Raw genomic sequence first — 24,454 nt, forward strand, 5'->3', positions numbered from 1 at the left:
ACTTGCCCAAACAAGTGTGCATTTGGTGTGTTCAGTGGACTGAACAGGTCCATCTGTGTGTACAGGTCAGATCTGGTGATGCTTTGATTACAGATTTTACAACAGTGAAACGGGGTACTGTCTGGGGACTATCTAACACTCGTTACTACTGATGGCTCTTTTTGTTGTTGATGATGTGAAGTGATGTTAAATTTTTTTTGGCTAAATTGAATTCACTGTACACACCCAATAGTTCTTTGTTTAATGTGTGATTCAACTTCCCAAAGAAACTATGTAAAATAGCAGTTTCTCACTTGGCAGATCTCCTTCCTCTGTGTATTTAACCTTTCTGCTTACTCATAATAATGATAGTAGTAATAACAAAGTAAGATTTTTCCCTTATTTATCATTGTGGCCTCCACAGAACACACACATCTTTTGAAGTGCAGCTGGATTTTTTTTTCTGGTTTGTGTAGCCACACATTGATTTACTTAGTTCCAGTTGCAGAGCCACCTGTTATCTTTATGTCTGTGCAGCCACATCAAAGTGACTTGGCCTGAGGAATCTTTATTAATGGGAGTGGTACCTGAGCTACAGAGAACCCAGCCTGATTTTCAGATCTTAGCCACAATTTGCAGGGCTACCAATTAGGAAAAAAAATATTCTAAATGAAGGAAAATCTGATGTGGAAATGATTGGGACAGAAGTATGGAACCCTAGAATGCCATTTTTATCAAGTCACTTCAGAGTAGAAGCAGCAAAGAGTCTTGTGGCACCTTATAGACTAACAGACATTTTGGAACATGAGCTTTCGTAGGTGAATACCCACTTCTTTGGATGCAGAGTAGAACTACACTTTAATTGGAGCTGGCAAAAGTATTGGCACTTGAATTGGCAATTTCTTTAACTTCTGGAGTTATATGGGTAAAAGAGTTCACAGCAGACATTGCAACATCGTATGAGCCATTTAAGTCCCTGATCCTGAAAACATTTAGATAGAGTTTATTATAAAAGATTACAGAAAAACACTCCCAGCTTGTATGAGTCTTGGGATCTCTCTTTCCAGTGATGAACAAATTCTTGGAAGAAAAGCTAGTTATGCTATTGACTATATATGTGTGACCATATATAGCCATACAGAGAGAGTAACCATTGCCCTGAAGCTTAATCTAAAAGTGAACTTTTAAAATGTCATGGCCTAAAAGGGAATGCTGAAAAATTCTACACTAAATCTTTAAGGAGAAAAAAAAATTGCTAGTGCAGTCAGAGTGGGTTTGTTTGAAGAAAGTGGGTCAGGTTTCAGGAAGGCTCTAGTTTGATGTGACACCTTGAGCTCAGGAATGCAAGCTGGTGGTCAAACTTCTACTGGACAAACACCGAACTCTGAAGCACTACAGCTGTGCCTGCCTGTTGCATCACTCATTGCTAACAAAGCAGCCACTTTTGCAGAGCTCTAGCAAGAAGTTATCCACTATATGCAACCAACACAGATGTTTAACGAGAGCCATCTTGATGTCCAGGGAGGGGCTGCTGACAGGATTTCTCTGTGTGAAATAGTTAATGTCATACCTGTCTATTTCCCCAAGGTCTTAGAGGACATGGAGGTGGGTATTTCCAAGAAGTACTGGTTATTTTTAAATTCTGATCTTTGGGTTGATTAATCTCGGCTTTATGTGCATGGACATACTGCTGGATGTGTAATTGGTTTGCATGAAACTTTTTATTGTTTATCAAAAGAACCTAGATCTTGAGCTAGATGCTTTTTATATGTAGGTGAGTTAAAATAAGTATGACAAAACATAACCCATTCTGTTAAACCTTTTGTTTTGGGGGGAAATCAGTTACATAGGCAATGATACATGGGGAAAAATACTTGACTCTTCTTAAGCGTAAAACAAAATATCAAGGGCCGTGATATAAAAAATGTATCCCTAAAGCAAGGCTCACAAAATCCACAGTAATATGCTTGAGTAAGTGGCTTGATTGTCAGAAGTGCAGTCCCTAAGGACTTCTCACTATAAAAAAAATCTCTACTCATGTGAGTGTTCACATTATTTTCTTAGGCTCTCATCTTGTCCTCACTTGCACATATGAGTAACTTAATACATAGAATTGACTCCATTCAGCTCAATCACAAACTTAAGTGTTTGCAGGATCTAGCTTTTATTTGGCTCACAGGAAAATGCAATTAGATTCTAAGCACACATGGCCAGATTCTGACGCCCTTACTCTGAGTTCTTCCATTGCAGTCAATGAGAGCACTTGTCTTGTAAGGTGCTACTCTGCAGGAATAAATGTGCCAAATTCTGGCCCACAATGAACAGAGTTTATCATAAGAAAAGACAAAAAAAAAATCATTCTCTCCAGCATTTACAAACTTTGGGGTCTTTCTTCCCCATGATAAAGAATTTTTTTAAAGCCTAGTCCCACTGTCGATGAAAATGGAATCAACCATCTATGCACTAGTAAAGTCAGTGGGAGCTTTTCCATTGACTTCAGTGAGAGTAGACTCAAGCCATAGTGGTTCAAACCAATCACCTGCTCACCTGTTGGCTATCACTAAACTCAAATAGCCTTCCCATGTAAATGTCACGGCTCCTTGAAAAGAACAAAGTAGAAAGTTCAGCCTTTTGAAAACGCTTCTTACAGTCCAAAGCGAAAAAAAAAGATCCTGGATTGCAAAAACCATTTTTGCTGAGGGCCATAATTTCAGTCTAAATATTTCATACTCTGAAGCTGCAAAATAGCAATGCACAAGATGCTGGTTGGTAGGGATTCTGAATTAGTAAACTGAGGAGTTAAGTACACATGAAACAACAGACATAAATGGATTTTATTTATGTAAGCTATTTTGCCAGTTTCCTCTTTAGTCTTACTTCAATTCATCTTTAAGATGAGATAAAGTGTGCGTCTAAGTGATGTGAAATTAACTTTGGAGGGTCAAAAAATAGCTAAATACATTTAGCGAGTTTCAAACCTTATATTGCCTGGAAACAAGGAACACTTTGGACTTTCTTATAATTATGTAAGTAAATGCCTAATCTTTTTCCAGAGCGCAATGAAGATTTTCCTATCGCTGATAGGATACACTTACTGCAAGGAAAAAAGATAGAAGAAACCACATGTCAGGTAAAAGAAATATGTTGTCTATTAAGCATCTAATGCTCTATCCATAGAAATAGCGTATTTCTTGTATCTGTTTGATTTTATAATTGATGTGCATCTGTATTTGGGAAGTGGAGTTTCAAGGAAGAATCAGATGATGATTTGTGTTACACATCACTTTCATTATGCAAACTATATGAGCTTTAATGCTTTGCAGACTTGCTTTTCAAAGTGACTAGGTATCTGTTAAATTAGTACACTGAAATTTTATCTGACAAGACCTGTGCTAAGTGCTTAGAACATTCTGGCACACTCCACATTGGTATATGTGTCCTAATGCTTTCTGAATTTCTGTAAACATGTACTGTCTCTCCTGACACTTCTCTTCATAAGACTACATTAATTAGCCCACTAGTATGAGCAATTAAGGAAGTCTGACCCTTGGGCCTGCATAATAATAACATAAAAGTAGTTAACAACCTGTCATCAGCTGGTGCAAGCTGAGAAGCAAAGTGGCACAGAAGGAATAGGTGTAGCTAGTGATGGCTCAGGAGTCACAAGAACTTTTTTTTCCCCACTTTTATTTCACTTCCAACCAAGAATTTTCCTTCCACTGTTTTCACTTAAAGGGCCAGATCCTTATTAGATATACATTGGCTTAGCTCCCTTGACTTCAGTGGAATTACACCAGCTTGCATAAGCTTGAGGATCTGGCCCAAAATATTCCAAAGCACATAAAGTATGCAGGAACTTAAAAACCTGTGATTTTGGTAGATTTTTTTTTCCATACTGTAGCGTATCTGGATGCCAACAATAAACACTATGGAAGGCTCCTACGTGCACTTTCTCCACTGGGAGTAAACCCTACAAGAAACAGTCCCGTTGGTTCTGGAATGCTACTCTTAAAAGGAAAGAGCATCCTAGTTGCAATCTCCTATCCTGAGGGCAGCGGAGATGGTACACAGAGCAGGTCAGATCCATCCTATAGCTGTGCTCTGCTCAGCTCCATGTAGAGCATGACACATTACAGTGAGTAGAAGTCAAGGTATCCCTGGAAAGAAGAGGGAGATTGGTGACTGGAAAACTGTTTTGGTCCTGCCTCCTTCTGCTTCTCCTCAGAGCCCCTTCTGTGGCAATATTGTTGGCAGAGGGAGTGGGTCTTATTCCAGTGTCTCCCACAAAAAGCAGGTATGCGGGGGGTTGGCACCCTTCCCCCCATTGTTTCTCTCTGGGCTTTCTGTTCTCTTCCTCCATCTCTTGCTGCTAAGTATTAGGAAGCTTCCCTGGTCCCTGCCATTCCTCATCAGTGCAACAGGATTTGGGGTGTGCTCCACAATTCTTCCTCTCCTCTCATTCCCATCAGTTTGGAGGATCTATGGTACTGTTCCCCTACCCAGAGGAGCAGCAACTGGGGTGTCTCTTGTTGCTTCCTGGATGGATTCCTAGGGGCTCCTTCTCAGGCATCAGAACAAGAGACAAGGTTTATTTTTGCTTTGAACCTAGGAGTCTCCTATAGGCCTTTGAAACATCACAAAAAATTCTAGCCTCTAATTTGGGCTGCCTCTATTTTTGTTTTGATCTCTCAAGGAAAGCTGGAGAGACTGAGCTCTAAGTTTTGATGCCAGTTTGAGACCTGCAAGATGTGATTTTTTTTCCTAGTGCCTCATTTTGAAAATATTGGCCTTTTTATGGATTTATTTTAGAATAACAACTTTACTGGATGGTTATTACCCCTGCCATCCGTGAGAGTGAGTGAGGCTCAGGGTAAAATTGATACAGTTGCTTTTTTAAAATCTTCGAAATGTTCTCATCATTTTTCACTTCCACTTTCCATCCAGGACCTGAACTGGAAGAGCCCAACATTGTGGGTATGGTGAATAGAATAAGCAAACCTTTTATTATCTCTCTCTCAACTTTAAAAATAATCTAGTAAACTTCACTGAATGCTTTTAAAACTTAACCCTCTCTTCAGCCTACAGCTTGATGCCTGATTTTATTCCAGGACTACATGAAAAGCCCTGAAAAAAAAGGGGCTTGCAAGGGAAATACAGTTTGAGGTTGAGCAGCACGAATGGCCCTCCAATAATTATAGCTTACGATAAAGAGTATCTCAGGGAAGCTTTACTCTCCCCTTTTATTTTCATATCCTTGTTCTTGGTTGTTCTTCTCTGGCAGCACTGACTTGATGGCTCAAACCTGTTGTAGCATATTGGGAAGAATATAAAATATGAAGTAATAGTCTTTGGGCTAATACATTTTCAAAAATGCTTCATGCCTCATCTCTCATGTAAATTCTTAGGTTGCATTCAGCATTGAAAATGTCATTCATATTCATGAAGGAAAGAGGGCTAACGTTCATTACTTTCACTGATAAGCTACAAGCACTGTCAGGCATGCCCACTAGGGACTGCATCAGTGTTTTCTCCATGATGTTCCTATCATGGGGACATTATGACCAGAGGAGTGGTTTATGGACACATGATAAAAGCATGTTGTCTGTTCTTTTCTTACTTCGTAGACCTCTGAGAATCCTTCCACTCCTTCTGCATTTTTAACCCTATTCAAACTCACACCCTCAAGGTTCTTCATTCTCACCCACTAGCCTTCCAGCTAAAGAGGTCTTACTTAGACAGTCTTTGGAAATCTATCAGTGCCATTCTTACATCAGCTGGAGGAGTCATTGTTGAGAATAATCTGGTATTCTGTAGCATTCCCAACCTCTAACAGTCTGGAGGGTGGAGAATCGAGACCCGAGCATCCCAGCTGGCAATGTACAGCTCTGTCACTAGGTCAGTGGGCTGACCCCTGATCTGCTCATATATGCAATGACGAACCCAATTTACGATCAGCGGAAAGGGAAAATAATCTTAGTTCTGAGACAATTGATGAAATAAACAGAACGCCAAACTGCCTTCTGACAGATCCAAAATGCTGAAGTGTCAGATACAGTTTTTATACACGAGCAGCACAACTCAGAGAGCTTGTATAGCTCTCACAGTGCTGTTTTATAACACTTGCTGTTACATTCATGTTTTTTTCATATACTAACTATTGGGGTTTTTTTCCTTATGGTCAAGGTGATGACTTATGAACAGTGGATCCCACCTCGAGTTCACAGTCTGACTGAGCCCAGTATCAGTGAAATGGTGAGTTGTGATGAGAACTTTTGTATTTTTCCTCAGATGAGAATGTTCTGCAAGTGTGGATAGTTTGACAATGATTTCATTCACTGGATTTCAGATCTCAAAATTTTGAAAGCCCTCTTTCCAGATCTACAGTATTAGTGACAGTCATTATATCCTTTATGGAAACAGAATTTCTAATTCCTGTTAGGTGTTCTTTCTTCGTGGAACCACACATCTGTTGCCCTCATCATCAGCCCTGCTTAGCTGGGCCAAATGGAAGGTTGAGGCCCAGGCTTAAAATAGCAAGGTTATTGAAAGGTCAGAGTTGAGTTTCATGAGCAGGGATATGTGAAAGAATTTTTCACAGTACTGCCTACATCATTCCTAACCATTGCTCTAGTAACTTCCCTGAGCACTACATTAACCCAATTTTCTTTATTTACAAAATCAGCATGTTTTGCAAATCAGTTTTGCCATGCAAATGTTTTATCATAGCATAGAATTCACATATTTATAGCCCATCTGGGAACAACATTGGAAACTACCAATACTTTCCAAAGAAATGTTATAAAAATATTTCTCATAGTTAGATCATAATAATACTACAGACAGGAAGACAGGTTTATTTACTCTTGTTGTGCTTAGTTTGCATTTTTGCAAGGCTAATAATTGCTATGTAGTTGCATAATTATTTGGGACTTGCAAACTGAGGGTATGTCTACATCTACAATTTTGCAGCGCTGGTTGTTACAGCTGTATTAGTACAGCTGTATAGGGCCAGCGCTGCAGAGTGGCCACACTTACAGCAACCAGCGCTGCAAGTGGTGTTAGATGTGGCCACACTGCAGCGCTGTTGGGCGGCTTCAAGGGGGGTTCGGGGAACGCGAGAGCAAACCGGGGAAGGAGACCAGCTTCGCCGCGGTTTGCTCTTGCGTTCCCCGAACCCCCCTGCAAACCGCAGGGAAGGAGACCTGCTTGCTCGGGGATTCGGGGAACGCGAGAGCAAACCGGGGAAGGAGACCAGCTTCGCCACGGTTTGCTCTCGCGTTCCCCGAACCCCCCTGCAAACCGCAGGGAAGGAGACCTGCTTGCACGGGGGTTTGGGGAACGCGAGAGCAAACCGCAGGGAAGGAGACCTGCTTGCTCGGGGATTCGGGGAACGCGAGAGCAAACCGCAGGGAAGGAGACCTGCTTGCACGGAGGTTCGGGGAACGCGAGAGCAAACCAGGGAAGGAGACCTGCTTCCCCGCGGTTTGCTCTCACGTTCCCCGAACCCCCCTGCAAACCGCAGGGAAGGAGACCTGCTTGCACGGGGGTTCGGGGAACGCGAGAGCAAACCGGGGAAGGAGACCAGCTTCGCCGCGGTTTGCTCTCGCGTTCCCCGAACCCCCCTGCAAACCGCAGGGAAGGAGACCTGCTTGCACGGGGGTTCGGGGAACGTGAGAGCAAACCGGGGAAGGAGATCAGCTTCGCCGCGGTTTGCTCTCGCGTTCCCCGAACCCCCCTGCAAACCGGGGAAGGAGACCTGCTTGCACGGGGGTTCGAGGAACGCGAGAGCAAACCAGGGAAGGAGACCTGCTTGATTACCAGACGCTTCCTCAGGTATGCTGGGATACCTGCTTATTCCACGGAGGTCAAGAAAAGCGCTGGTAAGTGTCTACACTTGATTACCAGCGCTGGATCACCAGCGCTGTATCCTCTACACCCGAGACAAAACGGGAATACGGCCAGCGCTGCAAACAGGGAGTTGCAGCGCTGGTGATGCCCTGTAGATGTGTACACCTCCTAAGTTGCAGCGCTGTAACCCCCTCACCAGCGCTGCAACTTTGTGATGTAGACAAGCCCTAAGTTAGAAAATAATCACAGAGGCCAGATTCTGTCATGCTTATTCATGCTGAGAAATACCATGCTTCATAAGTAATCTGACTGAAACCAATGTAGCTTCTCCCCAAAATAGGTATTATTAAAAGTGAGTAAGGGTGTTAGGATCTGGCTGATAGTGCTGTTCACTTTTATTTCAAAATGCTGTTTTATCACTCGATTAATCCACCCAACAGCTCTGGGAGTAGAGCTGTCCGATGTATTTGTTGGGAATAATTTATCAGGCCAAATGTAGCCCTTTTCTGTTCATACATTTTTCATGAATAGACTTTTTAATGTTTATAAATGTGTTATTCATTAGTGTTCAAACTGTGTATGCAAGTAAAATTCAGCTAATGGGTGGGTTGTTTACTTAGACTACTCATAACTAGTTATTTGTGGTATGTGATTGGTCACTGTAGCGGGGTGACCGCTCCAGCCCGGAAGGCATTGGAAAAGCCCTGCAGAGGGCTGGGGCTGGGCAAGGGAGTAACACCCCGGCTGATTGGGGGAAGTGGCTGAAGCTGGGGCCATGCCCCAAAATGAGCAACTAGACCTTATAAGAAGGCCAGGGAAGCCAGAAGCAGCAGTCTCTCTCTGACTTGAGAGGGAGACAGGCCTGGCTGCTGGGGAACTCACCCAGGGGACCTAGAGGGAGGCAGGGCTGGGGAAAGGCCTTAGGGGCTGGAAAGCCCTAGGCCAGCAAATCCCCAGGCTGTAGGGCCTAGCTCTAGGCCTCCTAGCTATTGGGCTTGCAGAGGGGCAGCTGGAGGGTAGGTAATGGCAGCCAGTCCAAACCCCTTGTTGCCTGTGATGATTGGCTGATAGACTGCAGTCTGCCCCTGGGCATGGGGGCTAAACAGAGATTGGCAGTAGTCATGACTGAGGCGATGCGGGGATAGGAGGTGGGGAAACCCAGTAAGACTGCTGGGTTCTGCAGGAGGCAGAACCCTGAGGTAAGAGTACTAGGGTCCTGGGAGGGACACAGGAGCCAACAGCAAGCGGATCACCGGCCTGTAGAGGGCACTCCTGGGTCAAAGAGCTAATTTCTGAGGATGACCAGCAGGAAGCACCTCAGGAAAAGCCATTCCCCAATGTTTGTGCAAACAAATACTCATCCAGAGTATGGGAACAGAGACTAAAAGGAGTCCCAAATGTGATTGAAGTGAACAGCTGTTTGAAATTCAAACATCTGATTATGAACACTGTTTTTCAGTATTCACCCAGTGCTCTCTGTTAACTATTATCCTAGTTTTAGGGAGAGGAAATGCAGAAAAGATTCTTCCTCAAGATCAGGTTGCATTATCATCAGAGCCAGTAGAACAGGTAGTTCTTGTTTCAGCAATCCCAAGACTACCTGGGATGCTGATTCTTACTTAAAATAAGTACCCAGTAGAATCTTTGCCTGATACTAGAATAAAAACTTTTAACATTTTTTTCACACCTTCACTTGGTGGTGGTGGCTGAGTGTTACAATGAAATTATAAAAAACAGCCATGAGATGGCTGTTCTTGTGACACTTGCCCACTCATCTGGAACAAGTAAGCATTAGAAATCTTACAGAATAGCCAACTCTCATGAGATTCAGGGCTTTGGCAGCATAGTTAACTCCCGGTATAATTTAAGTTACTCCTCACCCAACACCTGAGCATGCACAATAATCTCTAGCTTGATCAAGCTATCTGGGCCATCAGGGTGATGGGTTGGAGCTTGAATGCTACCAAGATTCAATCTAGTAGTAGGGTAGGGACTCCACTTCAGTGTAATTTCTAGACTGAAGCAATTCAGCTATGTTAGGATAAGCAGTCAAACATTTGGATTTGGATTTGGAGGCTTAGTCAAAGCAAAACTCCAGATCTTCTAAAAGCTCCCCTGCCACTAATAGATATTACAAGGTTATCTGTGTCCATACAAGATAGCTATTTTGTTTATTATTACATTTCACTAACATTAGACACTCCCCAATAAGTGCTTTTTAAAAACACAAAACAAAAGAGGATTGCACTTTATCCATTAGTAAAATTATCTGAGTAGATTATGTGCCATTTGATCTTGATGTTTCCTAAACATAAATCCCAGATCAGAACCCCAGATCAAAAATTCATGGGCCTGATTCTGCACTGCCCTTGTGTAGTCATTGACACCTGTGCAAAGTGGGTGCTTAACAGAGTTCTTCACTTGCACACCAGTGTTAACATTTTGCCGTCCCTTTGGCACATGCTTTGCAAAGTAGCTTCATGAGGTCCCAGACAGTGAGAGAATTAAATCCCATATTTCTGCTCTGTTGTGAACCAGAACCTGAATCTGAACATACTTGAGCTGTGGGGGCTTTGAAATCTGACTCAGAACCTGCCAGGTGCTTGGATTCAGCCAAAGACTTGCACTGAGAACTCAGGTCCAAAGTTTTGGACTTCTCGCTGTATTTCTCACAGGAGGCTCTAGGGCTGGGTTCTCAGCTGGAGTACGCCAACATAGTTCCACTGAAGTCAAGGGAGCTACTCTAGTGCTAGGGAGCTGTCTTCTAATGCCTAAATTATATAGAATGCGCAAATATTGAAACTTGTTTAATCTTTCAAGAGTGTTCTGATGAAATATTTATCTGAGTTATGCTTGGTTCACCACAATTCAACTATTCTATGACATCTCAAGAGCCTATTTATTTTATAATTTTTCTCCATTATTTTTTTCAGTCTTTTAGCCCTGTCCATTTCTTATAAATTCCATGCAACTTGTGCACTGCAAGGGCTATAGTTTAGGTTGGAAATCAACTTTGATGAGAACTTGCTTAGGATTTAGTACTTTGTGGGTTTGCAAATGGCCACTATTGTTCCAGCAAGACAGTGAAACAAAGTCACAATGCAGTGCCTTCCTTAAAAACAGCATTTGCCTTTCCGCTGCACATTTAGTGAGTGTTTATTTCTGCTTGCAGCAGTTTCAGGGCTCAATACACCAATATCTGAACTGCTGGCATCCGAAGTGTGGAAATCTCTATTGACAAGCATTGTGAGGTTGATCCATTGAGCAGTATTTTTGAAATCTGAAATGAGTGTATGTTGTGCCTACTTTATGATGGCTGTTGTTGGATGCTACTCTGTACTGTGTGAATGCTTGTGCTCCGGAAGTGCCTCATCCTACATTTCCTTCACCAAAGTGAGAGCTGAAGGCATGCCGAATCTCTCAAGCTTAATGCTTACGTAACCTACCAGTGTGCATTAATTAGACTGTGCTGGCAGAAATAATGCAGACCCGACCTCCTCTTCTGTCTTTGTCTTGGCGTCGAGGATTATGCATATGAGGAAGCAGGAAGGAACTTCGATGTGTGACTTAATTGGTGAGGAGAGTGCAACAAGGTCTGTGAATTATTTGCTGATAACATCAGCATTGGCAATTAATCATTTGTAATCAGGGCTGCCCAGAGGATTCAGGGGACCTGGGGCAAAGCAATTTCAGGGACCCCTTCCATAAAAAAAGTTGCAATACTATAGAATACTATATTCTCGTGGGGGGTCTTGTGGGGCCTGAGGCAAATTGCCCCACTTCCCCTTTGCCCTCTCACCCCCGCCCGGGCAGCCCTTGGAAAAATAGACATTTAAAAACTTCCGCATCTCAGCACAAACCCAGTTTTGAGAACTTCTTTTCAAGTCACTTTTACAAGGTATCACTGGTTCTCAGCATCGCCTAGTGCAAAAAGGCACTAAAGCTCATTAAAAGGTTTGGACAAATATATGCTGTCAAAACTTTTTTTGGGATCGAAAACTAGGGGTTTTTAAAAAGCAGAAAAAAATCACGGACAATGTCTACTTTCCTTCAAAATTTTTTGTAGTTTTTTTTAATTGAAAAGCTGAAATTAGTCTGCCAAAACTTGAACATGGTTTGGGGTTTCAGAAGCGTGTGGCCAAATATTTGCTGCTTGCTGTGTTTGTTTAAAGAACCAATAAAATTTCTGCTTAAAGATAATCCAAAACTTTTGAAACACCTCAGCTTGTGACCAAACGCCTGAGCCCATCCAGTCAGAGATTTTTCCAGGTTTCTGATACTCTGCTGGTTTCCTTGACTCATATCTGTCTCCATAACTTTGGGTTCATTTAGCTTAGAACATAAGAACATAAGAACGGCCATACTGGGTCAGACCAAAGGTCCATCCAGCCCATCTTATCTACCGACAATGGCCAATGCCAAGTGCCCCAGAGGGAGTGAACCTAACAGGTAATAATCAAGTGATCTCTCTTCTGCCATCCATCTCTGCCCTTTGACAAACAGAGGCTAGGGACACCATTCCTTACCTATCCTGGCTAATAGCCATTAATGGACTTAACCTCTATGAATATATCTGTTTCCTAGAGACTGGTTCCACAGTGTCCCTCACAAACTGGAGACAGTTACTGTGGGTTTGTCTTTAGTATAGCTTATGTACATACTCCACAAACTGAGCATTTGAGCTTGTTCCAGAATCTGGGATGAGCCTATGTTGTGAAAACCGAAATGCTCAAATTAGCACATGCATGTGAATGGACACAGGGTGCTAAAATTAAATTAATCCAGGGGTTCTCAAACTGCGGGTCGGGACCCCTCAGGGAGTCACAAGGTTATTACTGAGGGTCGTGAGCTGTCAACCTCCACCTCAAACCCCATTTTGCCTCCAGCATTTATAATAGTGTTAAATATATTTAAAAGTGTTTATAAGGGGGGGTCACACTCATAGGTTTGCTATGTGAAAGGGATCACCAGTATAAAAGTTTGAGAATGACTGAATTACCTGAAGAACCTCTGGAGCAGGGGAATGCAGGGGATGCGGGGGGTCTCCCTTGGTAGGGTTGGGAAGGAGGTAGATGGTGTAGGCTATTGGTCTTCTCATGTGATCCCTCCCCCATGGAAAAGATAACAGCTTGATTCTTTGTGTTAAATAGCTGTCTGAAAGCCTTAAACTGCTGAATGAGCTTTAGGGTAGGGAAGGCTGTGCCTCCCCAAACTGCCTGGTCCTGCCCCTTATCTGACCTCCATCCACTTCCTGCCCCTCGACTGCCCCCCTCAGAATCCCTGACCCATCCTGCTCCTTGTCTCCTCACCGACCACCCGAGACTCCTTCCCCAACCACCACCCCAGGACCCCACCCCCCATCAACCCCTCCTGTTCCCTGACTGCCCCGACCCCTATCCACCTCCACCCTCGCAGAGTCCTGACAGACCCCCGGAATGCCCACAATCCAACCCCCCGTTCCCTGCCCCCTGACCACTGCCATGCTGCTTACCCCTGCTTCCCCCCACTCCCAGGGGCTCAGCATGCCATGTCCAGGAGCGGCCTTGGACAGCACTGCAGCAGCATGGCTCTAGCAGGGCCTGAGCTCCTGCCTGTCAGCCACGAGCTCGCAGCCCTGCCCCCTTACCACGCGGCTCCAAGCAGGGAGGAGCTCAGGCCCCACAGGAGCCACGCTTCTTAACCTCTGTCCAGGACTGCTCCTGGGTTACCCCCAGCTCTCCCCCCCTCTCTGAGCCTCAGCACGCCGCCTTCAGGAGCTGCTCTGGCCCCTGGACAGTGCAGCAGCGGCCTGGCTTCAGCGGGACCGCAGCACGCAGCCCCACCCCTTTACCATGCGGCTCTGAGCGGGGAAGAGCTCATGCCCTGCCAGAGCCATGCTGCTTTAACTCTGTCCAGGGCCACTCCTGGACGCGGTGCACTGAGGCACTGGGGGATTGGGGAAGGCGGAGGTGGGTCCAGGGCCAGAGCATTCTCATGGGGTCCCCTGTGGGGCCTGGGGCAAATTGCCCCACTTGTCCCCCCTTCCCCCAGCGGCCCTGTTTGTAATATTACAGAAGAGATGTTGACATATTAGACTAAATTCTCAGCTGGTGTAAATGGGAGGCACTCCACTGAAGTCAATGGAGCTAGATCCATTTACATCAGCAGTGAATATGCATTTAATTAGAAGATCATAGTTAGCATTGTGCCAAAATCCACCATTGTAAAACACAACCTTTCAGTTTTATTCCTTTTATTTATTTATGTTTGCTGGTTTCCACTGAAAGGCAGTTACCACAGGTGACATTTGACCATGGGAAACAGCTTGCTTGCTACTGAAACAGAGAATTTCTGCATCCAACTCCAAGGAGAAAGTTGCAGCTGGGAATAGAACTCAAGAGTTCCTGGCTCTCGAAATGCACTACGTTCAAGCCACTCTATGGCTACATTATATAATAATATAGCCATTTATATTAATAAATACTGTTTAAATCCAAACTCTCTAATAGTTTTACACACATAGAGGTGTTACTTAATACTAGAAGCCTTTGGAACCTAAACTCCAAACTTCTGGAGGATTGTTTGTACCTAATAGAGTGTTGTGATAGTTTTGTGATGTTGGAAAATGCCCACTAAACATCTTATTGTCTGGATGATTTGAATTTAAGCTAGGAAGAGAAGAAAAGCCTCAGTTTAGGGAAACATCCCTATTCAGGACAGCACTTAAGCACAAGTCCAGTGGCTCAACAGAGTTGAGATATAAGCATATGTTAAAAGTTGAGCACATGCTTAAGTGCTGTCCTGAATAGGGAAAGATTTTAAGCTCATCCTTAAATTCTTACTTGAATTGTGGTTTCAAAAGCAAATGCTTTTGCCTGGTGATATTCATTAGTTTTGTGGACATTTCCACACCATTCAGAATCATCACATGTAATTTGAGGGCTGTGATATTTGGGAACCATGAAGGTGAGCAGCATGCACACAGATCTAGGACTGATGGGTCTCCTGATTTTCCTGTGAAGTTTTTTCTCAGGTTGCCCTCTTGTCATGATATACGTGACCTCAAACGTGCCGCTTGAGACTCGCCTTCCAAAGCCATTGCAGAGATGATTAATCCTCATCTTGTTCACTGATCCAAAGTCCTTGACTATGATGCTGAACTTCCTTGCATCTCAAAATAAACAATAGAACACCTGTGTAGTACATTATAATGTTTATTATTTATTCTCATTTTTATTTTGTTTTTCAATTAGGTTCCAGAATCAGACAATAATAAAGCTGAATCAATGGGAACATTAAAACGATTGCAGAAATTGGTCCGAACCAAGAAAACCAGTATACATAGTTTGGATGATGTCAAACATGTTTTGATACCTCTCAGTAAGTAAAGAGCCATTTTAGTGTACTCGCACACATTTGGAAAATGTCACTTTACTGAACAAAGGTATAAATGATCTTGCTTTGATCTAGGCTGGGCTTCATTCAAAGTCACTCTAGATGCCCCTTTCAACAACTTAGATGCCATACCAAATGTGACTGCACTGCCATGATAGCATAACAAAGGTGATATGTGGAAAATTATTTCCCATTACATCAGTTTATATTTAGTAATAAATACTGTTTCTTGCAACTGAGGGGGAGTTGTCCTAAATAGCGGAATAGAACACTCAGGCTTTCATCTTGGGGCCATTGTGTTTTTTGTCAAGTTTCTCAGCTTTATCTCTGTCATGGTATAATTCCCCACTTTGAACCTTAGCGTCCAAAAGATGGGGTACCAGCATGCATTCCTCTAAGCTCAATTACCAGCTTTGTACTTGTAGCGCTGCCACCAACCAGGAATTCCAGTGCCTGGTACACTCTGGTCCCCCCAGCACCTTGTACGGGGACCCCCAAGACCCAGACCCTCTGGATCTTAATACAAGGAAAGTAAACCCTCTTCCTCACCATTGCCTCTCCCAGGCTTCCCCTCCCTGGGTTATCCTGGAAGATTACTGTGATTCAAACTCCTTGAATCTTAAAACAGAGAGGAAAATTCACCTTCTCCCCTCCTTCTCTCTCTCCCTCCCAGACTCTCCCTGAGAGAGAAAGTAATCCTAACACAGAGAGAAAATAACCTTTCTCTCCCCCTTCCCTCCTTTCTCCCCATCAATTCCCTGGTAGATCCAGACCCAGTCCTCTGGGGTCTCACCAGAATAAAAAAAACAATCAGGTTCTTAAACAAGAAAAGCTTTTAATTAAAGAAAGAAAAAACAGTAAAAATTATCTTTGTAAATTTAAGATGGAATATGTTACAGGTCTTTCAGCTATAGACACTGGGAATACCCTCCCAGCCTAAGTATACTAGTACATATTAAAATCCTTTTAGCAAAATACAAATTTGAACTCCTTCCAGCCAAATACACATTTGCAAATAAAGAAAACAAACATAAGCCTAACTCGCTTTATCTACCTAGTACTCACTAGTCTGAACTTATAAGAGCCTGTATCGGAGAGACTGGAGAGAAACCTGGTTGCACGTCTGGTTCCTCTGAGCCCCCAGAGTGAACAACAACCAAAATCTAACAGCACACACAAAAACTTCCCTCCCTCGAGATTTGAAAGTACCCTGTCCCCTGATTGGTCCTCTGGTCAGGTGGCAGCCAGGCTAACTGATCTTCTTAACCCTTTCCAGGCAAAAGAGATATGAAGTACTTCTGTTCTATTAACTCTTACTATCTGTTCATGACAATCTCACACTTTACATGAAGAAGGCAAAATGCACAGAAGAAAAGATGATGTTTATCAGTCCTTGAGTCAATGACAGTAGGAGGCGCTAGAGAACACAACAATCTGTGGCACAAAAAGTAGGTTATTGTTGCAACACACCTGATTGCTTGGAGTATCCCAAAGTTGATGCCAAGCAGGTATTCTAAAGCTGATGCTGAACTCGGGTTATTTCCAAGTGCTTTCACCAGATCACCGATCAGATTGTGTAGCCGTTCTTTGTCTAAAGTGCAAGCATTAGCACAGACATATGGTGCATTTATGCATAGGGTTATTTTTAAACTAATCCCAGCAAAATAAGTTGAGACCATTTAATGAACTGCTGCCCCAGCCGGATCAGTGATGCAGTGAAACCACATGAGGAGATTCAGGGTTCAGCAGCTACTTTGAGATTTCCATGCATAGACTATGAGTAGGTGAATTATTCAGGAAAATATTCTGGGCTCTTGTCAATTAGTCCCCTAAACCAAACTCATGCATTGTGTGAGTATTGTATCATAATGATGTTTGTTTAATGAAGTCATCATATTAAATGCAGAAATTACCATTATAATGCCCTGGGGAACCAGTAAAATTCTCCAGGCTTCTGAGGGAGCAGCAAGACATTTTATCAAATGGAAAATAAATCCTGCTTTGGTTCTAGAGGATAGAGTCGTTGACCTATTAATTGGTCTTTTCCATCTCTCTAATTGCCATTATTCTTTGAGTTTATAGAGTTTTTGATTGCTTTCAGTATATACAACTCATTAGGCAAGATTTCAAATGGTAGCAAACATTCTGACTGCAAATGCAACATGTTGTAAAAAGAAAATCTTTTCAATTTTTAAAGATCCACCTCAAGACTCCTGTCTCTCTGAAGAGGAGGAGGAAGCACTGATTTCCTGCATGAAACTAACCAAGTCCCAGGAAAAAAAGGTCTGGAAAGACAATGCTAGGCGAAAGGAAGAAACTGAGACTAGAGCAGATTTTATTTCTGCTTCGTTGGGAAGATCTTATACTTCCAGACTGAGCAATATAGGAAATATTTCCATCCATTCGGAAACTGAATTTCAGCTATGGAGTGACTGGAAGCCTTTTCCCAATAATCAGCTCTGCCCATGTGATTTTGTGATCTCAAAAATAGAAAAATGGGAAAATTGTACTTGTTGTTCTCATCATCCGCATCTTACTTGCTCTGTCACTGATGTGGATCTTCCATATTCATGGGTAAGTGGTTTCCTTTGCCGTTAAATATGTCAGCAGTGGAAACTTATTGAACATCAGCGTAAGGGTCACTAGAATTTAGCACCTGATTATCAAAAGTGAAATAATGAGAGGGGAAATTCAAAAGCTCAGATCCAGATCTGGTGTGAACAGGTGAACTCCATTTGAGTTATGCCCACTTACACCAAGTTTGGATTTGGTCCAGGATATACAACTTGCAACTACATAAATACCAATGGTATAGCATTTTAATATTTTACACCACTGTGTGATCTACCAGGGTGTTTAAACTTAGGATCTTTTTATATGTCTGTACAACAGTATATTGGGTTCTTTAGACATTCTCGTAAGGCATAATCCAAAGCCCACTGAAGTCAATGGGTGCCTTTCTATTGACTTAATGGGCTTTGGGTCAGGCCCTTAGCAGTCACTGTGATACTGGTAATGAGCTCCAAAATTCTATCCAGAGGAATATCAGCAAGCGGTGCATTTACCAGTGATAATGATTGTGCCCTTTGTATCAGGAGGGACTTGATTTTGAGGAAATTTTGTGGCTCTCAGGGATTCATGCAGCCAGTGCTAGAGACACAGAGTTTGATCTCCATTTGGAATAAGCTTTTTAAAAATTGTTTTAAGGGTCGTTTAAGACTTCAAAGGCCCAGAATGTGCCTGGATTGCATGGGAATGGGATGGTGCAGGGAGCCTTCCCTTCCCTTCCCTTCACTGCTCAAATTTCAGCTCCTGCATTTTCCACAGAGTAGAGATTGTTCCCTGCTAGCATCTACTGAGCTACTATTTTCCAAAAGAGGTGCTGGGAAGAGCCAAACAGTGGCCTCTAACCCTCACTGTGCCATGCAAATTTACTTTTATTGTACTCGTGGTAGAGTCTGGTTCTCAGTGTGCAGTGAGTGCAACTCTGAGGGAGCAGAGGCTGCTGTTCCATCAGCTGGTGCAGTGGCCAGAGGGATACCCAGGTAACTGAAAAGTTAGAGCAAAGACTTCAGCCTTGTTTTGGATAATATTGAAGACAATGTGAGGTTTTCCCATTTTGCCTTCAATACATTTTTTTGTGGGGAATGCTGTGGACAAGCCTCACTTAATATGAACATACGGTGGAAACATCAATGTCCTTTCAAAAAATTCTCTTTAGCTTTTCACACAAACACTGTGGTGGTGTTATTCTTTACCCTGGTGAGATTTGTCCAGCCAGCGTCAAGATCAAGTGCCAACAAGAGTTGTTTTTTATTTCTTTTTTTTGTTGCGGGAGGTGGTTGTTGAGCCATCTGTTTTCTTAATTAATAGTTTTCTCCCTGATTTTAATTTATCTTTGTGGGTTTAGACTCTTTTGATTCAGATTATAGAACAGAGCAAGACATCTCATTCTATCCGTCTGCATTCTACCAACCGGCTCAGCAAAAGATTACAAGGATTAGATTTTCAGTTTTGCTTTTCAAGAATCAGTAGACGCCAGAAGTGGCTGTTTTGCATGTGAAGGGATCAGATTTAGGGGATGAAGTGGATGACAATTTTGATGATTCATCTATAACAGTAAAAATAGTCTATTTGAAAATATTGTCATCAACTCAATTTATAGTTAAGGAATTTTAGTTTTATTGGCTTGGCTTGGCTAATATTCTCCTGCCTTTGGTCAAGTGTGAGGTGGAACAGACAGACTGAAGTAACTGTAGTACTAAAATTGATGTGTTTGTGCCCTGCTTTAATGGGGCAAGAGGAGGGGAAGAGGAACACTCTACATGCAAGAATAAGTTTTCAGGAGTCATTTCAGATAGACATGCTGTCTCTGATCTAGTTTGGGGATGGGAGAGCACCTACATTTTAGATTGGATGCAGTGTCATCCGACCACGCCTTGGTTATGTACACAAACTTAGGGACTTCCGCTTTACTTAAATCATGAATGGTTGGTGCCTAATTAAACAGTGGTCTCATTAGTCAGCATGAAAGAAAGACATGAATCTCAATCTGATGCCTTCCTGAGAGATAAGGAACAAAAAAGCCTAATGGAACCAAGACTAACTCACTCCAGGTTTTCTCTTCTGACTACTTCTCCTGCATTGTCTCTTCCTACCCACTACCTCAAGTTTCAAAATCAAGTGCCTCTTTTCCCAATTCTTCTCATCTTCAATACATGGCAGCATTGTTATATCTTCTCAGCCATTTTAAGATGGCCTTCAAAGTGCTACGACTGGGTGCCAGAATAAGCAACTCTAGGACTGACAACAAAGGGTACTCATCTTCTGTCACGGCAAATCTGCACCTCACTGACTCATTCTATCCATCGAGATCTCTCACAACCACTAAATCATAGAGAAACCCCAACCACGTGGAACCCCTCAAACTCCTCTAGCTAAACTTTCCCACGTCCTTCCTAATTCAGTCCATAGTAGAAGCATGCCTTGCTCCGATTCTTTCCTCTGTGGGTGTCAGAGGGAGAGAGAGAGAGAACTGGGATCTCATGTAGAGTCTCCAACTTTATTATTATATGAAGGGTCATTATGTAGCATCAGAGCACTTTCAGATTTCAGTTCTGTAACAACGTAATATACAACCCCATGGATGAATAGCTTCATTATCAGTCTATAGCTAAAGCATCATCTGTGCCTCTTCCACATGAGTTAACGTAGACACAGAGTGTTTTTCTGCATTGTTTTTCCATTGAAACTATAATGGGAAATAGAGCTAAATTTTGCTGGGGACAACAGACCACTTTTGTAGCTTTTTGGAATCTCAAATGGTTTTTGTGTGCAATTATTGATATCAGCGTGCGTCCCAGAAAGATGTTATTCATAGGATCTATTATTCTTCCTCCTTAAGAGAAAGTTTAATATACTTAGAAGATGTACTGAATGATTCTGCAAAAATTAAAAGGTACCTATAGACACAGAAACTACTTTGCTGCACGCAACACTACTTCAAAGTGTGTCAAGTAGAGAAATGAGTGGTACAGCCCAGTGTAAAACATTGTAATGTTAAGTGTCAGCAGAAAAACAGGGGGAAATAATGATCAGATGCCAGCTTAATAATCACTTAACCTTTATGAGGGTGGTAGTTCCTTTTTTTTGATCTCTCACTCTTTCTCAAGCTATTTCACCAGTAAAAGACTACGTCAGTTGTTTGTGGCTTAGACTTTTCTTAACACTTTGTGGATTACTAGAAACTCTTCTTGTGCTATCTATAATTTAGAAATCTTGCTATCCAGACAGGGCAATAGTCTACTTAGAAGTGCCACATCCGGAAAGCAATGATCATAGCACTATGGCTAATCTCCAGTTTTTTAAAAAAAACAAAAGTTTTATTGTTTGGTATTTTTTTAACATAGTCCCATACACTGTATTCAATACAGGATAAAATAATTGCTTTACAAAATATGTTATACTATTTATTTATTTATAGAAGCATTTTGATCTTGGACTTGGACAAAACAATATCCCAGGTATTTCTTTGAAGTATATCCTTCTAATGTCACACTTGCGATACTAATATATTCTTAGTAACCTTTATAAGACATGGTAATGGATCATCATGTGGGGTGCTATCATGAGTATTATGGTAGACCAGAAGTTTTCAGACAGCTGTATGGCTGTGACCGGGTCCCCGGGGTTAAACCTGGACTGTGGGACTGCTGACTCTGCTTTCCCACCAACATGGACTGGCCCTCACACTGTGATGCTGATGTCAAGTTACAAGCCTCTGACAGGCACTACACTTAGGGTATGTCTACACTACGGGATTATTCCGATTTTACATAAACCGTTTTTTAAAAACAGATTGTATAAAGTTGAGTACACGCAGCCACACTAAGCACATTATTTCGGCAGTGTGCATCCATGTACCGAGGCTAGCGTCGATTTCTGGAGTGTTGCACTGTGGGTAGCCATCCCGTAGCTATCCCATAGTTCCCGCAGTCTCCCCCGCCCATTGGAATTCTGGGTTGAGATCCCCATGCAAAAACAGTGTTGCAGGTGATTCTGGGTAAATGTTGTCACTCAATCCTTCCTCCATGACAGCAACAGCAGACAATCTTTTCATGCCCTTTTGCCCTGGATTGCCCTGGCAGTTGCCATAGCATGGCAATCATGCAGCCCATTTAGCCTTTTGTCACTGTCACCTTATGTGTACTGGATGCTACTAACAGACACGGTACTGCAGTGCTAACAGCAGCATTCATTTGCCTTTGCAAGATAGCGGAGACAGTTAGCAGCTATAGCACCGTCTGCAATTGGAAATTGGTGATGATGGTTATCAGTCCTTTTGTACCATCTGCTGCTGTCATGGTTGCCCCTGGCTGGTCTCGCTGAGGTTGGCCGGGGGCACATGGACAAAAATGGGAATGACTCCCCAAGTCATTCCCTTCTTTATGTTTTGTCTAAAAATAGAGTCAGTCCTGCCTAGAATACGAGGCAAGTGTACTAGAGAACCAGAGAGCACAGCTGGTCCGGGTCAGAGCCCCAGAGATCCCCCAGAAATGATGATGCCATTCTAGAGGGCGCCCCTGCAACAACCCCACCGGTTGCTTCCCTCTTTCCCCAACCCTCCTGGGCTACCATGGCAGTGTCCCCCCCCCATTTGTGTGATGAAGTAATAAAGAATGCAGGAATAAGAAACAGTGACTTTTTAGTGAGATAAAATGAGGAGGCAGCAGCCTCCCGCTGCTATGATAGTCCAGGCAGAACAGGTTCTTCATTAGACATGAAAGGTGGGGGCTGATGGAGCTCAGCCCCCAGTTGCTATGATGAGGATGGTTTTCAATCCTTTTGCACCATCTTTTGGGAATGACCAGGAGTCATTCCCATTGTTGTCCAGGTGCCCCTGGCCAACCTCACCGAGGCCAGCCAGGAGCACTCAAGGGATGATGAGGACGGTTTTCCACCATTTTGTACTGTCTACCATCAGGAAAGTAAGGGGAAGGGATGCTGCTGTTCAGCGCCGCAGCACCGCGTCTACCAGCAGCATGCAGTAGACATAGAGTGACATTGAAAAAAGGTGAGAAAAGATTTATTTTTCCTTTTTCTTTCATGGGGGAGAGGGGAGTAAATTGACGAGATATACCCTGAACCAGCTGGGACAATGTTTTTGACCCTTCAGGCATTGGGAGCTCAGCCAAGAATGCAAATGCTTTTCGGAGACTACGGGGACTGTGGGATAGCTGGAGTCCTCAGTCCCCCCTCCCTCCCTCCATGAGTGTCCATTTGATTCTTTGGCTTTCCGTTACGCTTGTCACGCAGCACTGTGTTGAGTCCCTGCTGTGGCCTCTGTCTGGAGATTTTTTCAAATGCTTTGGCATTTCGTCTTCTGTAACGGAGCTCTGATAGAACAGATTTGTCTCCCCATAAAGCGATCAGATCCAGTATCTCCCGTACAGTTCGTGCTGATCAGCGCTCCACGCTGGGCAAACAGGAAATGAAATTCAAAAGTTTGCGGGGCTTTTCCTGTCTACCTGGCCAGTGCATCTGAGTTCAGATGGCTTTCCAGAGCAGTCACAATAGTGCACTGTGGGATACCACCCAGAGGCCAATACCGTCGAATTGTGGCCACACTAACCCTAACCCAACATGACAATACCGATTTCAGCGCTACTCCCCTCATCAGGGAGGAGTACAGAAATCGGTTTTAAGAGCCCTTTATATCGATAAAGGGCTTCATTGTGTGGACGGGTGCAGGGTTAAATCTGTTTAATGCTGCTAAATTTGGTATAAACATGTAGTTTAGACCAGGCTTTACACAGCCATCCAAAGGTAGGGACATACCCAACTATGTTACATGAATGACCTCCCAGCTACTCATGAACAAATAAAGAGACACCTGGCAATTCCCCCAACCCCCCAGCCTGGCACCCCAGAACTGTACCTTGCCCTGGTCAGAAGTCTGGCCAATATAAGTTCATTACCCAGGCTGCCTCTCCCTCGTGGAGAGGACATACGCCAGCCTTCGTAAACTGAGCTGAGATTTCTCAAGCACTTCAGCAAGAAGACACTGTTTTAGGTAAAATATAAAACAGATTTATTATCTACAGAAAGATAGATTTGAAGTGATTATAAATGATAGATTTAAAGGTCAAACTTTGTTACCTTAGGAAATAAAGATAGAAACATTCATTCTTAATCCTAAACTTTTAGTCTATGCAAGAGTTAAATTATACAGCTTTTCTCACCCTGACATTTGGTACAAGCAGGTTACAGTTTCTCAGTATACAGACTGGGACTCTTTTCCAGCCTGGGACCAAACTTCCCTAATTTAAACTCTTTGTCCTCCAGATGTGTTTCTGGGTGTTGAGATGAGGGGGCGAGGGAGGGGGAGGAGTGAGGCCAAGTGATGATATCACTTCTCTTTTATGCTTTCTTCAAGCTTGCTGGAAATATATTTGTTGCGAAGTGGGTTAGTCCGCCCCCACAATGTTCGTGCCTTCTCCGAGAAATTTCTAGGATAGTGGATTATGTATTGATGAGCTATTAATCACCTGTCTGGCTATTGATGGCTACTCCTTTGATGCAGCTGAATGGCTGGCTTGTGGGTGTTCCTGATCTCACAATATATTTCAGTAATATTTATATATATAAGGCATAGTTTGTATAAAATACAGCATAACTGTATGCCAGTAGTTACTATGGGGGTTCCGGGGTGCTACTTTGAAGTACAGAGTGTCACACATACCAAGTACATTGT

At 43.0% G+C, this 24,454-nt stretch overlaps 1 protein-coding gene across 1 annotated transcript in view; it reads left to right on the forward strand.

The window, feature by feature from the left end:
• Window positions 1–24,454, forward strand: part of SAMSN1 (SAM domain, SH3 domain and nuclear localization signals 1) — an 88,748-nt gene that overhangs the window by 9,310 nt on the left and 54,984 nt on the right. The window contains exons 2-5 of the mRNA XM_030579976.1: window positions 3,033–3,109; window positions 6,163–6,231; window positions 15,060–15,186; window positions 17,399–17,775. Coding sequence (XP_030435836.1) covers window positions 6,166–6,231; window positions 15,060–15,186; window positions 17,399–17,775 — 570 coding nt within the window. The 5' untranslated portion in view covers window positions 3,033–3,109; window positions 6,163–6,165. The remainder of the gene's footprint in view (window positions 1–3,032; window positions 3,110–6,162; window positions 6,232–15,059; window positions 15,187–17,398; window positions 17,776–24,454) is intronic.

Source organism: Gopherus evgoodei, chromosome 1 (assembly GCF_007399415.2).
Source record: "Gopherus evgoodei ecotype Sinaloan lineage chromosome 1, rGopEvg1_v1.p, whole genome shotgun sequence".
In the NCBI taxonomy this organism is placed as follows: Eukaryota; Metazoa; Chordata; order Testudines; family Testudinidae; genus Gopherus; species Gopherus evgoodei.